The 14652-nt window shown below is 39.4% G+C and overlaps 1 protein-coding gene across 1 annotated transcript in view; it reads right to left on the reverse strand.

The window, feature by feature from the left end:
* Window positions 1-1164, reverse strand: part of LURAP1L (leucine rich adaptor protein 1 like) — a 53207-nt gene extending 52043 nt beyond the window's left edge. The window contains exon 1 of the mRNA XM_055578077.1: window positions 201-1164. Within this exon, the coding sequence (XP_055434052.1) occupies window positions 201-497 (297 nt within the window). The 5' untranslated portion in view covers window positions 498-1164. The remainder of the gene's footprint in view (window positions 1-200) is intronic.
* Between the last annotated feature and the right edge of the window lie 13488 nt (window positions 1165-14652).

Here is a 14652-nt window from a genome sequence, read left to right on the forward strand (position 1 = left end):
ACTGCGACTGAGCAAAGTCTCCGGTAAACAAGCTTCCTGCAGCTACATCCATATGCGCGCCCGCTGCGCGCCCCTCTCACCAGTGTTTCCCATGCACCCAGCCCTCTGCTCGGCCGCCCCAGTTGCCCTCTCTCCCCTGCCCCACCTCCCGGGTCTTGCTGCCCAGGTTCCCACTCCCACAGCCGGCGCACCACACTCACCATCTCTTGCCTGAGGAGGTGAATCTTGGTTTCCAGCCTCTCCAGGGTGCTACTGGAGTGGCTGGGTCGTGGGGAGCCAGAGGTTGGGGAGGATGAAGAGGAGGACGACAAGGAGAGAGGGAAACTGCAGCAGCTGCTGCTGCTGCTGCCGCCGCCCCCGCTCCCCCCTCCGGGGTCTCTGTCCCTCTCCGGGGGAACCGGCTCCTCCCCACGGAGCGAGCGCACTAGGCTCTCGGGCACTTTGCGTCCCAGCTTCAGCTCGATGTCTCTGAGGTCGGGTAGCGGGCCGTCTTCCATGACTTTTCAAGAACGATGAAAATGGTAATAAAATACTACCGATGAGAGTCAGCAGCGGCCTCCAAGGCTGCCTGGAGATCGACACACCCCTCCCAAGCCCGGGTGTCTATCCTCCGTGGTTCAAACGCACTGTCCACTCCATAGCCGCCTGCGCGCGGTTTAAGTCCTGAAATCCACACAGGACGCGGCGGGTCGCAGCCGCAGTTCACGGGGCGCTGTGACTCGCCCAGCACTTATAATATTATAAAGCCCTCTTCATCCTCTTCCTTTTTGGCCACCCCACTGCAAAGTTGAGTTAATTGATATTGCAGAGAGGGGGAAATTCCGAGTGCTAGAGACCAAAAGACAAGAGATGGAAATATCTGTTTCAGCTCAGTGGAGGAAAAATTCACGTTATAAAACCGTCCATTCACATCCCAGCGCCATTCACCGACTGCCCATCTGGTACCATGCGACACAAAATAATGATGTGGCCACACTCCAGGGTTGTTTCATTTCCCAGCCATATGTCTTCAAGCTTTTGGTATATCCTGGATTATCAGAAATAATTTCTGATCCATGAGAGAGGAGGTCTGACGTGTGCACAGACACATTAAAAAAAATAATAATAAAGTTTGCTTAACAGGAGTTTAACGGCTTTCTCAATGCTGCAGAAATTCCCATCTTCCCATTTAGGCTGTTAGATCCAAGTCATTGTGTTCCCCCAAGCCTCGGAAACTTTAAACTCTGCTGGCAGGTGGACCAAACCAGGGCCAACCCTTGTACCGTAAAGCATAGGCAAGAAGAGCAACAGAAAATTTCCCACCCCTGCTGCTCCCTGTAGTTTCAACGTCCTGTTTTAGTTGAAAGCACTTCGATTAGACTTAAAGGTTCAGTTTTTCAAAATTGCCGGGTAACTACAACTTCTAGAACTGGTAACAAATACTAGAGGCAGAAAAATGTCTTTAACTGTAGTATCATTCCCCATCCTTCATCTTCCTATATGGCAAAAATTTTGCTTCAGAGAAGCCTTTCCTAATAATTTTGTACTAATGTAAGGTGTAATAATTCCACAAAAAGTCCATTGAGAGTGTGCAACCAAAGTTAATTTTCTTATCAAACGTTACACTATGGCAACACAAGCAGATGTGAAAAATTAAATAGCCAGAATAACCTATATGATTACTGAATGGTAGATTTTAAAAGGGGAAAGTTGCTGATATACTTTTACCTTAATTATGGAGGAAGAATATTGAATCTAACTAGTAAAAAGTTGTCTTTGGTAATTTATCTTTTTTTTTTTTTTCCCCAGCTATTTAAAAAAACCCAAAGCATGCCATCTATGGATCTGAGACACTTCTACCAAATAAGTTATTATGAACTCTGTGGATTATAGTCTTGATTTAACATTGAATTTGTGTTAAGAATCTTCAAGCAGAGGGTACTATTTTTCAGTCTACTAAACTAGTATTTGGGATTCCATTAGGATTTTTCAAAATAGGGACCCTTCTCTTTCTGGGACAAATAAGTACTTGTGTTCTTGGTCTTTCCCAGAGACATCGCTCAGGTTTTACACTTATGAGAACATGGGCAGGTACATCTCAGAGTATGTTTTTAGCAGAGCCATATCCAAGAAGCCTAAGGATAGAAAATAGGCCTTCTGAGTTAAATATTTCATATCGGGGAGAAAGTTGCTGAAGTTCTCTTGTCAGCATGTCAGAAATTATAGGTTATTTCTTCTCTTAAAAAGAAATGAAAAAAAAAAAAGCTGTAAATTAAGTGACCCAATCAAAGGGGAAGAAAACTAAATCTCAACTCACTGATAAAACTTCATGCTTTGTCCCAAATTTGGAAAACCACAAGTTCATTGGGTAGGAATTATAATGAAGAGGTTTTTTACTTAAAAAAATTTTTTTTTTGTCATAAAGCCCTTACAAAGTTCAGCATAGGGCTGGTTGAGAAAAAGAACATATAAACACAGTATCGAACTTGGTCCATAAAAATAGTTTATTTTAAAATTATCATCCATGTAACTGTATAAAAGAGGAACACCTCTTTGCTGTGAGTCACAGACAGTAAAATGTGTGTTTGGTACTGAAGGTAATTAAAAAATAGAAAATGTTTTTTTCTGTTTTAGATTTCTGCAGAGAAAGCATCTCCAAAAGTGAAAATATGATCTATATGTAAATTAATACTTTGTGCCAGTGCAATATAAAGCAAACATAAACTTTTTAGGAAACGTTTTATTATGTTACACCTTTAAAATTTCTCAACTTAATGCTTTATGACATTTTAGTTTAAAATAGAGATGTTTTGAATGCCAAAATGATCATTTTCAAAACATGTTAGAATCACAGTAGTCTTAGTAGGCTACTAATAGATTGTATGAACCCTGTCACTACTGTTTTATTTGGTTTGATCGGAGGACATTCCTTACCCAAAATGTTCAAAAATAAGGGCCTTTTTTACTTTTGGGTCTTGAGAATATTTTGTTTTCAAGATTTTTCTATGATGAAAAAAAATGTGTGAGAGCTTTAACTAATTGCTGTTAGCCCTATATCACACACTGATTTGGGGGATTAGTTGACAAGAACTGCAGTACTGGGTCTAGGATGCGGGCTGAGGAGGAAGTAGGGTCATCAACAAGAAGAGGGCACATGGGGAGTAAAGTGGAAAAAAAATAGGAGGGAAAAACTCTTCAGAGCAATTTTCTTTTTTTTCTGTATTTCACTAAGCCCTCAGTCTTAGCAGTGCTGACTTCCTACTCCTGCTTTTCTCATCCATCTCCAACCACCTCTTATTTCCATAAATGATTGCATCTTCCAGCAACAACCTAAATTCAGGATGTTTCCCCAAGGCCTAATATATTGAAAAGTAAAATCCTAAAAGTTAAAGTTAGGGTTACTGTATTATTTGTAATATAATTTTCTAGACCCAGACTACTTTATTATATACATCCTTTATCTGACTGCATTATATATGAACTGTATTTGCCTTTTGTCCATTTAAATGCCTAAGGAATCTAGGACTTCCCTGGTGGTTCAGATGGTAAAGAATCCACCTGCAATGCAGGAGACCTGAGTTTGATCCCTGGGTAGGGAAGATCCCCTGGAGAAGGGAATGGCAAAACACTTGGTATTCTGGCCTGAAGAATTTCATGGACAGAGGAGTCTGGTAGGCTACCGTCCACGGAGTTGCAAAGAGTCAGACACGACTGAGCGACTAGCTAGGAGTCTAAGAATGGTCATTAAACTATGGGGAACTTTAAGAGACTGGGTTTCTTCCCCAGTTGGATTGTGTTCACAGAGAAAGAAAGAGAGCCTCTTATTTATTATCATTTAAAAAAATCCAGTAGCTACTGAAGTGGGAACATTGTTGAACTCAGATGACAAATTTTAAAAGAATGCCTCAGTCACAAAAACAGAGTGATGTGATGTAAGCTTCACACATTCCACCCTTAGAACACTTCCTGGTATGAGACAGTGTTTAGAGCAAAAGTACACTCTCTAAGACTGTGTATGTTGTGAGTAATGTCACTCTTTAATCTGCTGCTGGCCTTGTGGTGAAAGGGAAAAAAAAATTAAAAAGTCCTTCTACTTTCTCTCTGTCACTGATTGGAAGTTTTCAGCTTTCCCAGCTCTGCTGGCACAGAGTTCAAGGATTAGGACAAAGTCTCTAACCTGAGATTCCACTCCCCACAGTTCAGAGGAATATCAAGCAGTCAATAGCCTCAGGTTACCTTTAATAATTTTAGGAAATATCTGTTATATTTAATGGGTGTGGGGTTCTTTAAATCTTTGTTTTAAATGTGTAGAGGTGTTGTTCCTCTTTGTTGTTGTTGTTGTTCAGCTGATTATGTGTTTAACAAGGAAGTTGTCATAGCAAAACTGAAGACTGTTTATCTTATAGTGGAATTACATATCTGCTAAAGCTGCAGATTTTTCCCTGCCTGTTTATTGTCATTCAATTTGTGTATAATTTTGTAGCTGAGTTGGGTCTGTTTAACTAAGTAAAATCATCTGATTTTTTACCAACTTGAACAACTTATACATGTGTATGCTCTATATATTCATCTAATACATTTCTGAAATATCTCTTCCCAAGAAGCACAGATCCTTTAAATAGTACTCTGATTGGAATCTAATTAATATTTATAACCAGAGCTAAACACTATCCTGAGAGGTTCACTAGACAATACTAAAAGTAGGTCACCAGCATTTAAGTCTGTCTTATCCCTTCTTCATAATCCCTGTCAAATCTCTCTGCCTTCATTGTTTGTAATAGAGTCTTTTATTTCCTTTTACTTGATGTCCTAAACTCTGAATTTCTACCGCTCTTTTCTTCTGTAGCCATCCCAGTTTGAATGGACTTATAGGTTGTTTCAGTGGAGTGCCGCTAAATGTTTACAATTAGCTGTTTGAAAATATAAAAATAGCTGACTTGTAGCTTTTGACAGTTTTCATGGCGTAAATATTTCCCCCACAGCTGATTTCAAGCTTCCAGTGTGAGTTGGAAAAAAATGGGCTGTAGTACATTTTCTTCCCTACTGTTTCTACCCAACAGATAAATTGACATAAGTAGCGTCAAGAGCACGGATTGTAGTAAAGTGTAGTCAAATAATTAGGAAGTGATGGGTTTTGATATTCATTACCTTTGTCTTAGTATAATTCACCTAATTTAAAGCTTATACAATGTAATTTTAAAAATTATGGCTGTGTTTAGCAATTGGCTTACAAAATTCCAATTGGTTGCTATAAACTGGTATGGGCTGGCTCCAGTATACCTGTGTCTCATAAAATCTTGGGGGATGATCATTAATTATAGTTAAGAGATAAAAACTAAAACAAGAGAAAGCAGTGAAGCTTTAAATCTAAGGGCTTGGAAAAGTGGTAATGGGAAAGTGAGTCCTGAAGTTGGAGCCAAAAGTTTAAAGGACTCATAAAACTCTGTTGGTTTCCTGGAGCTGCTTAACAACATAGATGGAGTGGCTTGAAACAACATTGTCTTACAGTTCTGAGAATAAGAAGTCCAAAATCAAGGCTGACAGAGCCATAATGCCTCTGGAGAGTTTGGGAAATGATCCTTCCTCGCCTCTTCCAGCTTCTGGTAGCCCTGTACATTTCTTGGATAGCATAACTCCAATCTCTGCCTCAGTCATCACGTGGCTATCTTCCTTCTGTGTCTGTATCTCAATTTCTCTCTGCTTGTAGGAGGTTAGTCATTTTGGGTCAAGGACCCACCCTACTCAAGTATATCTTCACTTAGCAAATTAAAACGGTAACAACTGTATCCCCAAATAAAGTCACATTCTGAGGGATGATTGTTCCAACTCCCAGAGATACTGAAGGACAGGGGAGCCTGGTGTGCTGCAGTCCATGGGGTTGCAAAGAGTTGAACATGACTACATGACTAAACAATAGCAACGGGGGTGTGATAGGGCTAGTATTTCAACATAGCTTTTCCAGTGACACAGTTCAACCCATAACACTGTGAAATAATGTCTGGTCTTACAGATTTGCTTCAGGCATGAGGCTGTGAATCATATGAAAGAACTGGAAATTTATTTTTATTCGGTAGTTTTTTATATTTGGTAGTGATGTATAGAGGTCACCTTAAAGGTGGAAAGCCACAGAAAGGAAATAGTTAAAGGACTCTTTCCCTTCTATTAATAATCACTTATGAGTTAGATAATAACAGCTATTAGCTTTTATAGACTAGGAAACTTTGATCATTGAAACATCCTGATCTTGAAATGGCATAGTCTTTGACATAATTCATACAATCCACTTTTGATATCTTTCATCCAGTACCTTGACAATTTCTGAAATTGAATTTGAGGTGGGCTCTAATAGTGTATGCTGCTGCTGCTAAGTCGCTTCAGTCGTGTCCGACTCTGTGCGACCCCACAGACAGCAGCCCACCAGGCTCCCCCGTCCCTGGGATTCTCCAGGCAAGAACACTGGAGTGGGTTGCCATTGCCTTATAACACTAAAACATAAAGGGGGCACTAGTGGTAAAGAACCCACTTGCCAATGCATGAGACTTAAGAACGTGGGTTAGATCCCTGGGTCAGGAAGATCTCCTGGAGAATGAATTGGCAACCCACTCCAGGATTCTTGCCTGAAGAATCCCAAGGACAGAGGAGTCTGGTAGGCTACATTCCTTCGAGTTGCAAAGGGTTAGACACAACTAAGCAACTTAGCACCAGCAAAACATAAAAGGACTAAATAAATATCATCTTTCTATGTCCTAGCTTAGAGGCAAACTTATAAATTTGATTTGAAAATGATTTGATAAATTTTATTTGAAGTATTGATTTTATAGAACATGGAAGCTAAGCTTATCGAACTAGAACCTCAGTCACGGTAGAAAAAAGCAATGGTGAATGCTCACAGAGAGGAGAATGTCCAGGAAGTTTACAGAGAGCTATGCTTTTACACAAAGATTTCGACCTGTAGATGTGGCTTATGTCATAGAATTTGAAACTGGATGCACGGCTTCAGGGTCAATGCCCATTTCTGGCAATGTCCTGTGAATATCTCAATTCCTATCTATATTTTAGGCTTCTAGTTTCTCCTTATTCTTAGGGTTATAAGTACAGACGGAAAAGCAAAAATGCCTTTCAAAAGCATGGGAGGAAGAGAATGAGTAAAACAAGTTTTATGCATTTTTTAAATTTCAAAAAGATCATAAAGATTCTATATAAAGACACACATAGGGTTAGTTAGTATGATTTGGGAGTGAAAACTCAAGAACTTCTCAAAGTAGAGTAATAGATCTTAGTCTTAGGACTTAAGAGCATTACTCAACAGTTGAAATGAAAACCTTGCTGCATGGCAAGTCAGAGAGAGAGAGAATGTGATTTTCTTTCAGAAGTCTGTATGATTCAATGAGAATACTTACATGACCATAATGAGACATACTGAGCATATGCATCTTATATAAAAGATAAATACTGTAATTACATCTTCAAATATTAAGGCTGAAAGTTACTGGTTATAACACCCATTTAACGAATCAAGCAAGAACCTTTTTGGAGTTTTAAAAAGCACTTTTAAATCAGAGCAGCACAAATCACAGCTTTGCTGTGCAAAGCACAGCACAAATCCACAGACAAAGTGGAGAATGTATCTGTCCTATATGTCTACATCTACAGCAACTAACACAACATTGTAAAGCAATTATATCCCAATAAAAAAGTAATTAAAAATAATTTAAAAATAAAGAGGAAAATCTGAAAAAGAACTGGCAAAAGGAATAAGTGTTATATGTTAGACGTTATTTTGTGAGATTCTTTACATGTTTTGTATCGTTTAATCCTCAAAACAACCCAGAGGAGCAAATGTTATTAACCCTGATCTCATAAGATTCATTTGAGGCGCCAAGAGGTGAAACCACTCACCTAATGTTCTAAGAGCATAAGTGGGAAAGCTGGGATTTGCCCTCAGCTATACTGACTCCCAGGGCTTCCCTGGTGGCTCAGCTGGTAAGGAATCCGCCTGCAATGTGGGAGACCTGAATTCGATCCCTGGGTTGGCAGGATCCCCTGGAGAAGGAAACAGCTACCCACTCTGTCCTGTAGAACTCCATGGATTGTTCCATGGCGTCACAGAGCCAGACACAACTGAGCAACTTTCACTTTCACTTTCATCAGTTCAGTTCAGTCCCTCAGTCGTGTCCGACTCTTTGCGACCCCATGAATCCCAGCACGCCAGGCCTCCCTGTAAATCACCAACTCCCGGAGTTCACTGAGACTCACATCCATGGAGTCGGTGATACCATCCAGCCATCTCATCCTCTGTCGTCCCCTTCTCCTCCTGCCCCCAATCCCTCCCAGGATCAGAGTCTTTTCCAATGAATCAACTCTTTGCATGAGGTGGCCAAAGTACTGGAGTTTCAGCTTTAGCATCATTCCTTCCAAAGAAATCCCAGGGCTGATCTCCTTCCGAATGGACTGGTTGTATCTCCTTGCAGTCCAAGGGACTCGCAAGTCTTCTCCAACACCACAGTTCAAAAGCATCAATTTTTCGGTGTTCAGCTTTCTTCATAGTCCAACTCTCACATCCATACATGACCACTGGAAAAACCATAGCCTTGACTAGATGGACCTTTGTTGGCAAAGTCATGTCTCTGCTTTTTAATATGTTGTCTAGGTTGGTCATAACTTTCCTTCCGAGGAGTAAGCATCTTTTAATTTCATGGCTGCAATCACCATCTGCATTTGACTTTGTAGCCCCAAAAATAAAGTCTGACACTGTTTCCACTGTTTCCCCATCTATTTCCCACGAAGTGATGGGACCAGATGCCATGATCTTCGTTTTCTGAATGTTGAGCTTTAAGCCAACTTATTCACTCTCCTCTTTCACTTTCATCAAGAGGCTTTTTAGTTCCTCTTCTCTTTCTGCCATAAGGGTGGTGTCATCTGCATATCTGAGGTTATTGATATTTCTCCCGGTCATCTTGATTCCAGCTTGTGCTTCTTCCAGCCCAGCGTTTCTGACTCCCAAACTCCTATTGCTTCCATGTTTTATATTTTGAAGATAGGCATTAGCTCTCTTTCAGTATGGGTTCCACTGCTACACATATATTTTTAAGAAACCAACATTGAATTAGTGCTTCCTGTGTTCTTAGAGAAACTCATATTCCAAATGAGATAGAGTTAAAAAGTAAAACAGATTAGAAAAAATAAAAGTGCATTCATGGGAGATTCATTTACAGTGCATCATTAGGAAGCATTAGGGTGTTCTGGAATGCTGTTCCCATTCTCTACCTTTGATTTCAAATGAATTATTACTCCCTCCTCTAGCATGGAGCTGGAGTTTGAGGCTGAATCTGGCACTTCATGGAGTGCCAGATTTGAATAGATGTGGGAGTTAATTATTTGGTTCACAAAGTGATGGCCCTATAAGAAATGATAGACATGGGCAAGCAGAGAGGTCATAAAAAGGTGCTGTCTGGAAGCTTGTGCAATAGTCAGTGCTGGGCAGAAGGGTTTACGACCTTTTGTCCAGGGAGTCTGCTCTTTTCCAGTGTGATGTGACAACCGCTTAGGGCAATGCAAATTCACAGGGGTTAGAAAAAGCCCAAGGCCCCCAGCCATTCCAGAAGATGAAAGGCAACTGAGGTGGCCTGGCTCAATCTCTTCTTTTTGCACTCATTTTATACCCAACCCACGTGGTGTAGCAGGTTTTACAGTAGCTGATCCTCCTTTCCATAAGCTTTGGCTTATTGCCTGAGGTTATACTTTGGTACTTCAAACATGCCCTGGTTTGATTTAAGAACATTGCTCAATTCTATGTAAATTTCAGTATGCTGTACCAGAAACACTTCAAATTTGAATTGAGTTTGCATCAGTGCTGGTCCTTAGGAGTCAGTGGAAATGATATGATCCTAAATATCTGAGGTGCTGTAGGCTAAGATGTGGTCTCAGAAAGAGAGAAGGAGGGAAAGAAGGAAGGGGGAAAAAAGGTAGTGGAAATTGGGGGAGAGGAGTAGCGTTTCTGACAGGTGCACACCTAGCAATTCCACGCAGACAGTGAAGATCACTCTTGTAACAGCAACCAGTTTCATCTGACAGCTGTGGAGAAATGGGGAGCAGAAGCACCTTTCATTTCATTCTCATCCTCTCAGTTTTGGTTTTGTGCTACAAATGATTTAAGGAGATAATAGGATTCTGAAAAGACAAATTTTGAGTAGGATTATTGCCTGATATAACCTGGAATGCCATAGTTAAAAGCAGACTACGTGTGACATAAAATAACGGGTGCTCTATATTTTTAGTAAACAATCTAGCAAAGTATCTTCCCACAGCACTATCACTGAACTTTATTATTTTGTTTTTCACATTCCCATTCAAATATGTTAACTAGAAAGGAATTCATCTATGAATGTTCAGGAACCCTTTAGCCTGGTTTGTTTGTGCCATGTTGGGTAGCAAATAACTTGGTAGGGGTACTTGAGAGATGGGATAATATTATGGGAAGGGTCCAAAGCCATAAATGGAGTATAGGGACTTGGTTTGGAGTCCTATGTCTGGAGGAGAGATAGATGAGTGTCTGGGTACATGTATCTGGATATACAGGAGGAAAAGAGAGTTGAGAGGAGATGGGTCATCAGATACAAGTGCCGATGCTACAGTTTTCCCTGTGGTCATCCATGAATGTACATGCCTTACACGTTAAAGTCTCTTGGCCATCAAATCTGTAATTCTGTTTATATGAATGATTTCTCAACTTACAAGAAAACTGCATGTTTTATCTCAGTAAACTTGTATCACTTATTCATCTTCATTTCCTTAGCGTAATATGAGCATTGTAAATTGAATTATTTTTGGTTCTTGTGTGAGAACTGGAGTAATCCATAATATATAGTTATACCATAGAGTTTATTAATTTCTTCAACATGCCATCAACTCCAGACAGACTCCTAGGCATTTGGGTCAGAGATTCACTGAAAAAGAATGGCTTAGTTGACATATAACCTGGCATTACATCATTCTGAATTGTGTATGAATAGGGATTATAAAAAAACATTTGCTAGTTGGCCAGAATGTAGCCTCCCTTTTATAGAAGTTAAGTTTCCTGGTGTAATGTAATATCTTCGCTTTGTATTATGGTACCTTTCCTAATTATATGTGTACTTCATTTAAAAGAGTGTATAAGGGCCAAACCATATTTGACTAAGAAGGCTTCAGGGCACATTATTTAAACTAGCATTTTTATGTAGCTATAGAAATATGAAAAAGAATAGAAAATAATTAGATGAAATTATATTCTTCTTTTAATCAATTCCCACTTGTACAACACTAGGGTTTTTTCCTCCCTTATGTTTCTGCTCTCCAACTAAGCTTTCCTTTGCCATTAATTTTTTTTTTTACAGTTTTGTTCATAATTTTATTGTGTTCTACTTCTATTTCAATGACAAAGGAATGATATTTGGAAATGTCAACTATGACTCCTTCTGAAATCCAAAAGAGAGGGGATATGTGTATATGTATAGATGATTCACCTTACTGTACAGTAGAAACTAACACAACGTTATAAAGCAAATACACTTCAGTAAAATTAATTTGTTACAATATGTAAATAAATAAGACTCCCTCCCTTGTTCCCTTTCCCCACAGCTCTTTTCAGTTCTTCCCTGTCACTTTTTCCCCATTCTTTCTCATTTTTATCTCATTTCTCCTTTCCCTATCCTGGTTGTTAGCACTTCTCTCTCTCCCTCTTGCTCTCCTTTCTTCCATTTTCTCTTTTTAATCCTTAGATTTAAAGACTGAAAACAATTAGTGGTGTCTCATGCTAATTCAGGCTGATCTAACACTGTTTCCTTTTAATAATGTTCGTTACTGTTTATTGAGTACTTGCTTATATTTCATCTTTCTTCACAACTCTAGAAGGTGGGTGTTCTTACGGTGCCCATGTTACAATGTGTGGCTTAGGTAACTTCAGCAGTTTTCCTGTGGCCACACAGCTAGGAGCTGTTTTTATCTCAAGATAAATGCTCTTCTGATTCCAGAGTCCATGCACTTAACTTAATCATTATTGAATGCTTTCCCTTTTCATCAAAGGCCTGTGATCAGGTCCCTTCCTTCTATTTGACGCTATCTCCTTGTAGACTGGTGTAAGTCGGCTGTGTAACCCTGTCACTCATAACTACTTTCTCCCTCTTCTACCCTCCCCATGTACCTGTCCTTGTGTTTACTGAAACTTGTAGGACAAATAAATCAGTTAAATGAGTTGGGGTGTCTTGTTCTTACTTTATAGTTAGGAAAATAGGGATAGGTGCTTGGTTGACAAGAGAAAATTAAGTCTATCCTATGATATGGGTTTGTTTGTTTGTTTGTTTTTAGAAAATTACTCCTATGTTCACTGCAGTTTTATCTTCCATCTCTTTGAAAGTAGATATGGGTGAGTAACAACCTCTATAAGACCCTAGAAAGAGCAGATAAACCACTTCTATGTGAATCAAAAATGTATACCTCTGCCTTAGATCTTGAATTTATAACTTACATAAGATTTGACAATAACCAAAAAATCGAACTATCACCAACTATTTTATCCTAAAAGCACTGTAATTATAACAGGAATTTATGTGCCTTTAAAAATATTTTGCTGCTAAGTCACTTCAGTTGTGTCCAACTCTGTGTGACCCCATAGATGGCAGCCCACCAGGCTACGCCATCCCTGGGATTCTCTAGGCAAGAAGACTGGAGTGGGTTGCCATTTCCTTCTCCAATGCATGAAAGTGAAAAGTGAAAATGAAGTCGTTCAGTCGTGTCCAACTCTTTGCGACCCCATGGACTGCAGCCCACCAAGCTCCTCTGTCCATGGGATTTTCCAGGCAAGAGTACTGGAGTGGGTGGCCATTGCCTTCTCCAAAAAATATTTTAGGAAACTTAAATACCCAGAGATGTTAAATGACCTAATGAAAACAATAATTCAACAAGTATCTTCTTCATGCTCTGCACAGAGCCAGAGTCTTTGCTTATTTTATCTCAACTATGACATTCTTTCTACTACTTCATGCTACATAAAATCAGCATGTCTCAAATTTGTCATATTCTTCAAGCTAGCTATTTCTGTATATCCTTATTTTAATTTGTGCTGTGTTGTACTCAGTCGCTCAGCTGTGTCCAGTTCCTTGTGACCCCATAGACTGTAGCCCGCTAGGCTTCTCTGGTCCATGGGGATTCTCCAGACAAGAATACTAGAGTGGGTTGCCATGCTCCTCCAGGGAATCTTCCCAACCCAGGGATCAAACCCAGGTCTCCCATATTGCAGGCAGATTCTTTACTGTCTGAGCCACCAGGGAAACCCATTGTACCACAGTTTGTGAACTCCACCTCTTTCATCATTTACAAGTTTGAGAATATTTACTATGCCTTTATCTCTTTTACTCTTATATTCAGTTAATCATCAAACCCTGCTGATATTTTTTAATAAAAAGATTTTCTATTTTGGTGACTCTGCTATAGTTTCAGGTTCATCACCCCATGATTACATTATCACAATTGGATCTAAATGGATTTGCCACCTTTAATGTTTCCTCTCATCTATTTTGCATGCTGCTGTTTCTAAGTAGTTTTCCTAAAAAGGCTTTTCATCATCTTAAGAACCTGTAATGGCTCCGTTGCCTCTGGTCCCGGTTCTAAATTATTCATTCTAACTTTCACAGTATGACTTCTACTGCATGAAAAATATCTTACCTATTCAACACAATGGCACATGTCCTCACAAAGAAAATTGCCTGTTCCAGCTGGAATGCCTTCCACATAGTTTCACATACATGTACACACTCACACACTGCCAGTTTAAACCACTTTGCCTTTCCCGATAATGTCCTTCTTGTCTAGGATTTCCTACCTTTTATCATGAGTCCATTCTTTGGTGAACAGACTTATTCTTCTCTTCTTCCAGTTCTTCTCCCCTTCTTACTTTCCTTCCTTTGTCAGGCATTACCATTTCTACTATGTCAGGAACCACACGAGGATGAAAATAAAGGACATGTGTGAAAAAGACCTAATCCTTGTGCTTAAGAAACTCAAGATCAAGTGAATCCAATGTGTTTGTAACGTAACCTCATTCATATAAGTGTTGATCCTGTGGTGGCTCCATTCTGTGAATTTATACTTCTCACTAGCAATCATCATTGTTTTCATGGTAATCAGGAAAAAGAATCAGGAGTACATCCAGTGTGCAAAACAAAGTATCTGGTTTTGAAGATATAATAAAAGATTGCATGTGGTTTTTGATCAAGAGACTTAAGATCTAGTGGAGAAAGCAGGTTGTATATTAACAAATTCACAGATATATGTAATAATTGACAAAAGTTGATTAAAGTGTGGCTCAGATAAAAAGTGATCAAGGAAGGAATCTATGAATCAGAAAATTTGGGAAAAATTTCCCAAAGTAAATGGAGCTTTAGTTGTTTTGGGGGGAAAATATGACTAACAATAGTCACTAGATGGGGGCAACAGGTTTCATACCATTTGATTCTATTAATATATTATTTCTAGTGCATATTGATTCTTTTATGTCTGGAAATTCTATCTCCCTAACTATTGATAGGCTTCTCCAGGAGACCATGTGTTTTCATATGTTTATTTTTGTCTCCTAGAGCATCTAGATTTGATGTGGGCAATAAAGGACCATCTGTTGATTGTGTATAAGCTTTAAAT

Source organism: Bubalus kerabau, chromosome 4 (assembly GCF_029407905.1).
Source record: "Bubalus kerabau isolate K-KA32 ecotype Philippines breed swamp buffalo chromosome 4, PCC_UOA_SB_1v2, whole genome shotgun sequence".
Taxonomy (NCBI): domain Eukaryota; kingdom Metazoa; phylum Chordata; class Mammalia; order Artiodactyla; family Bovidae; genus Bubalus; species Bubalus kerabau.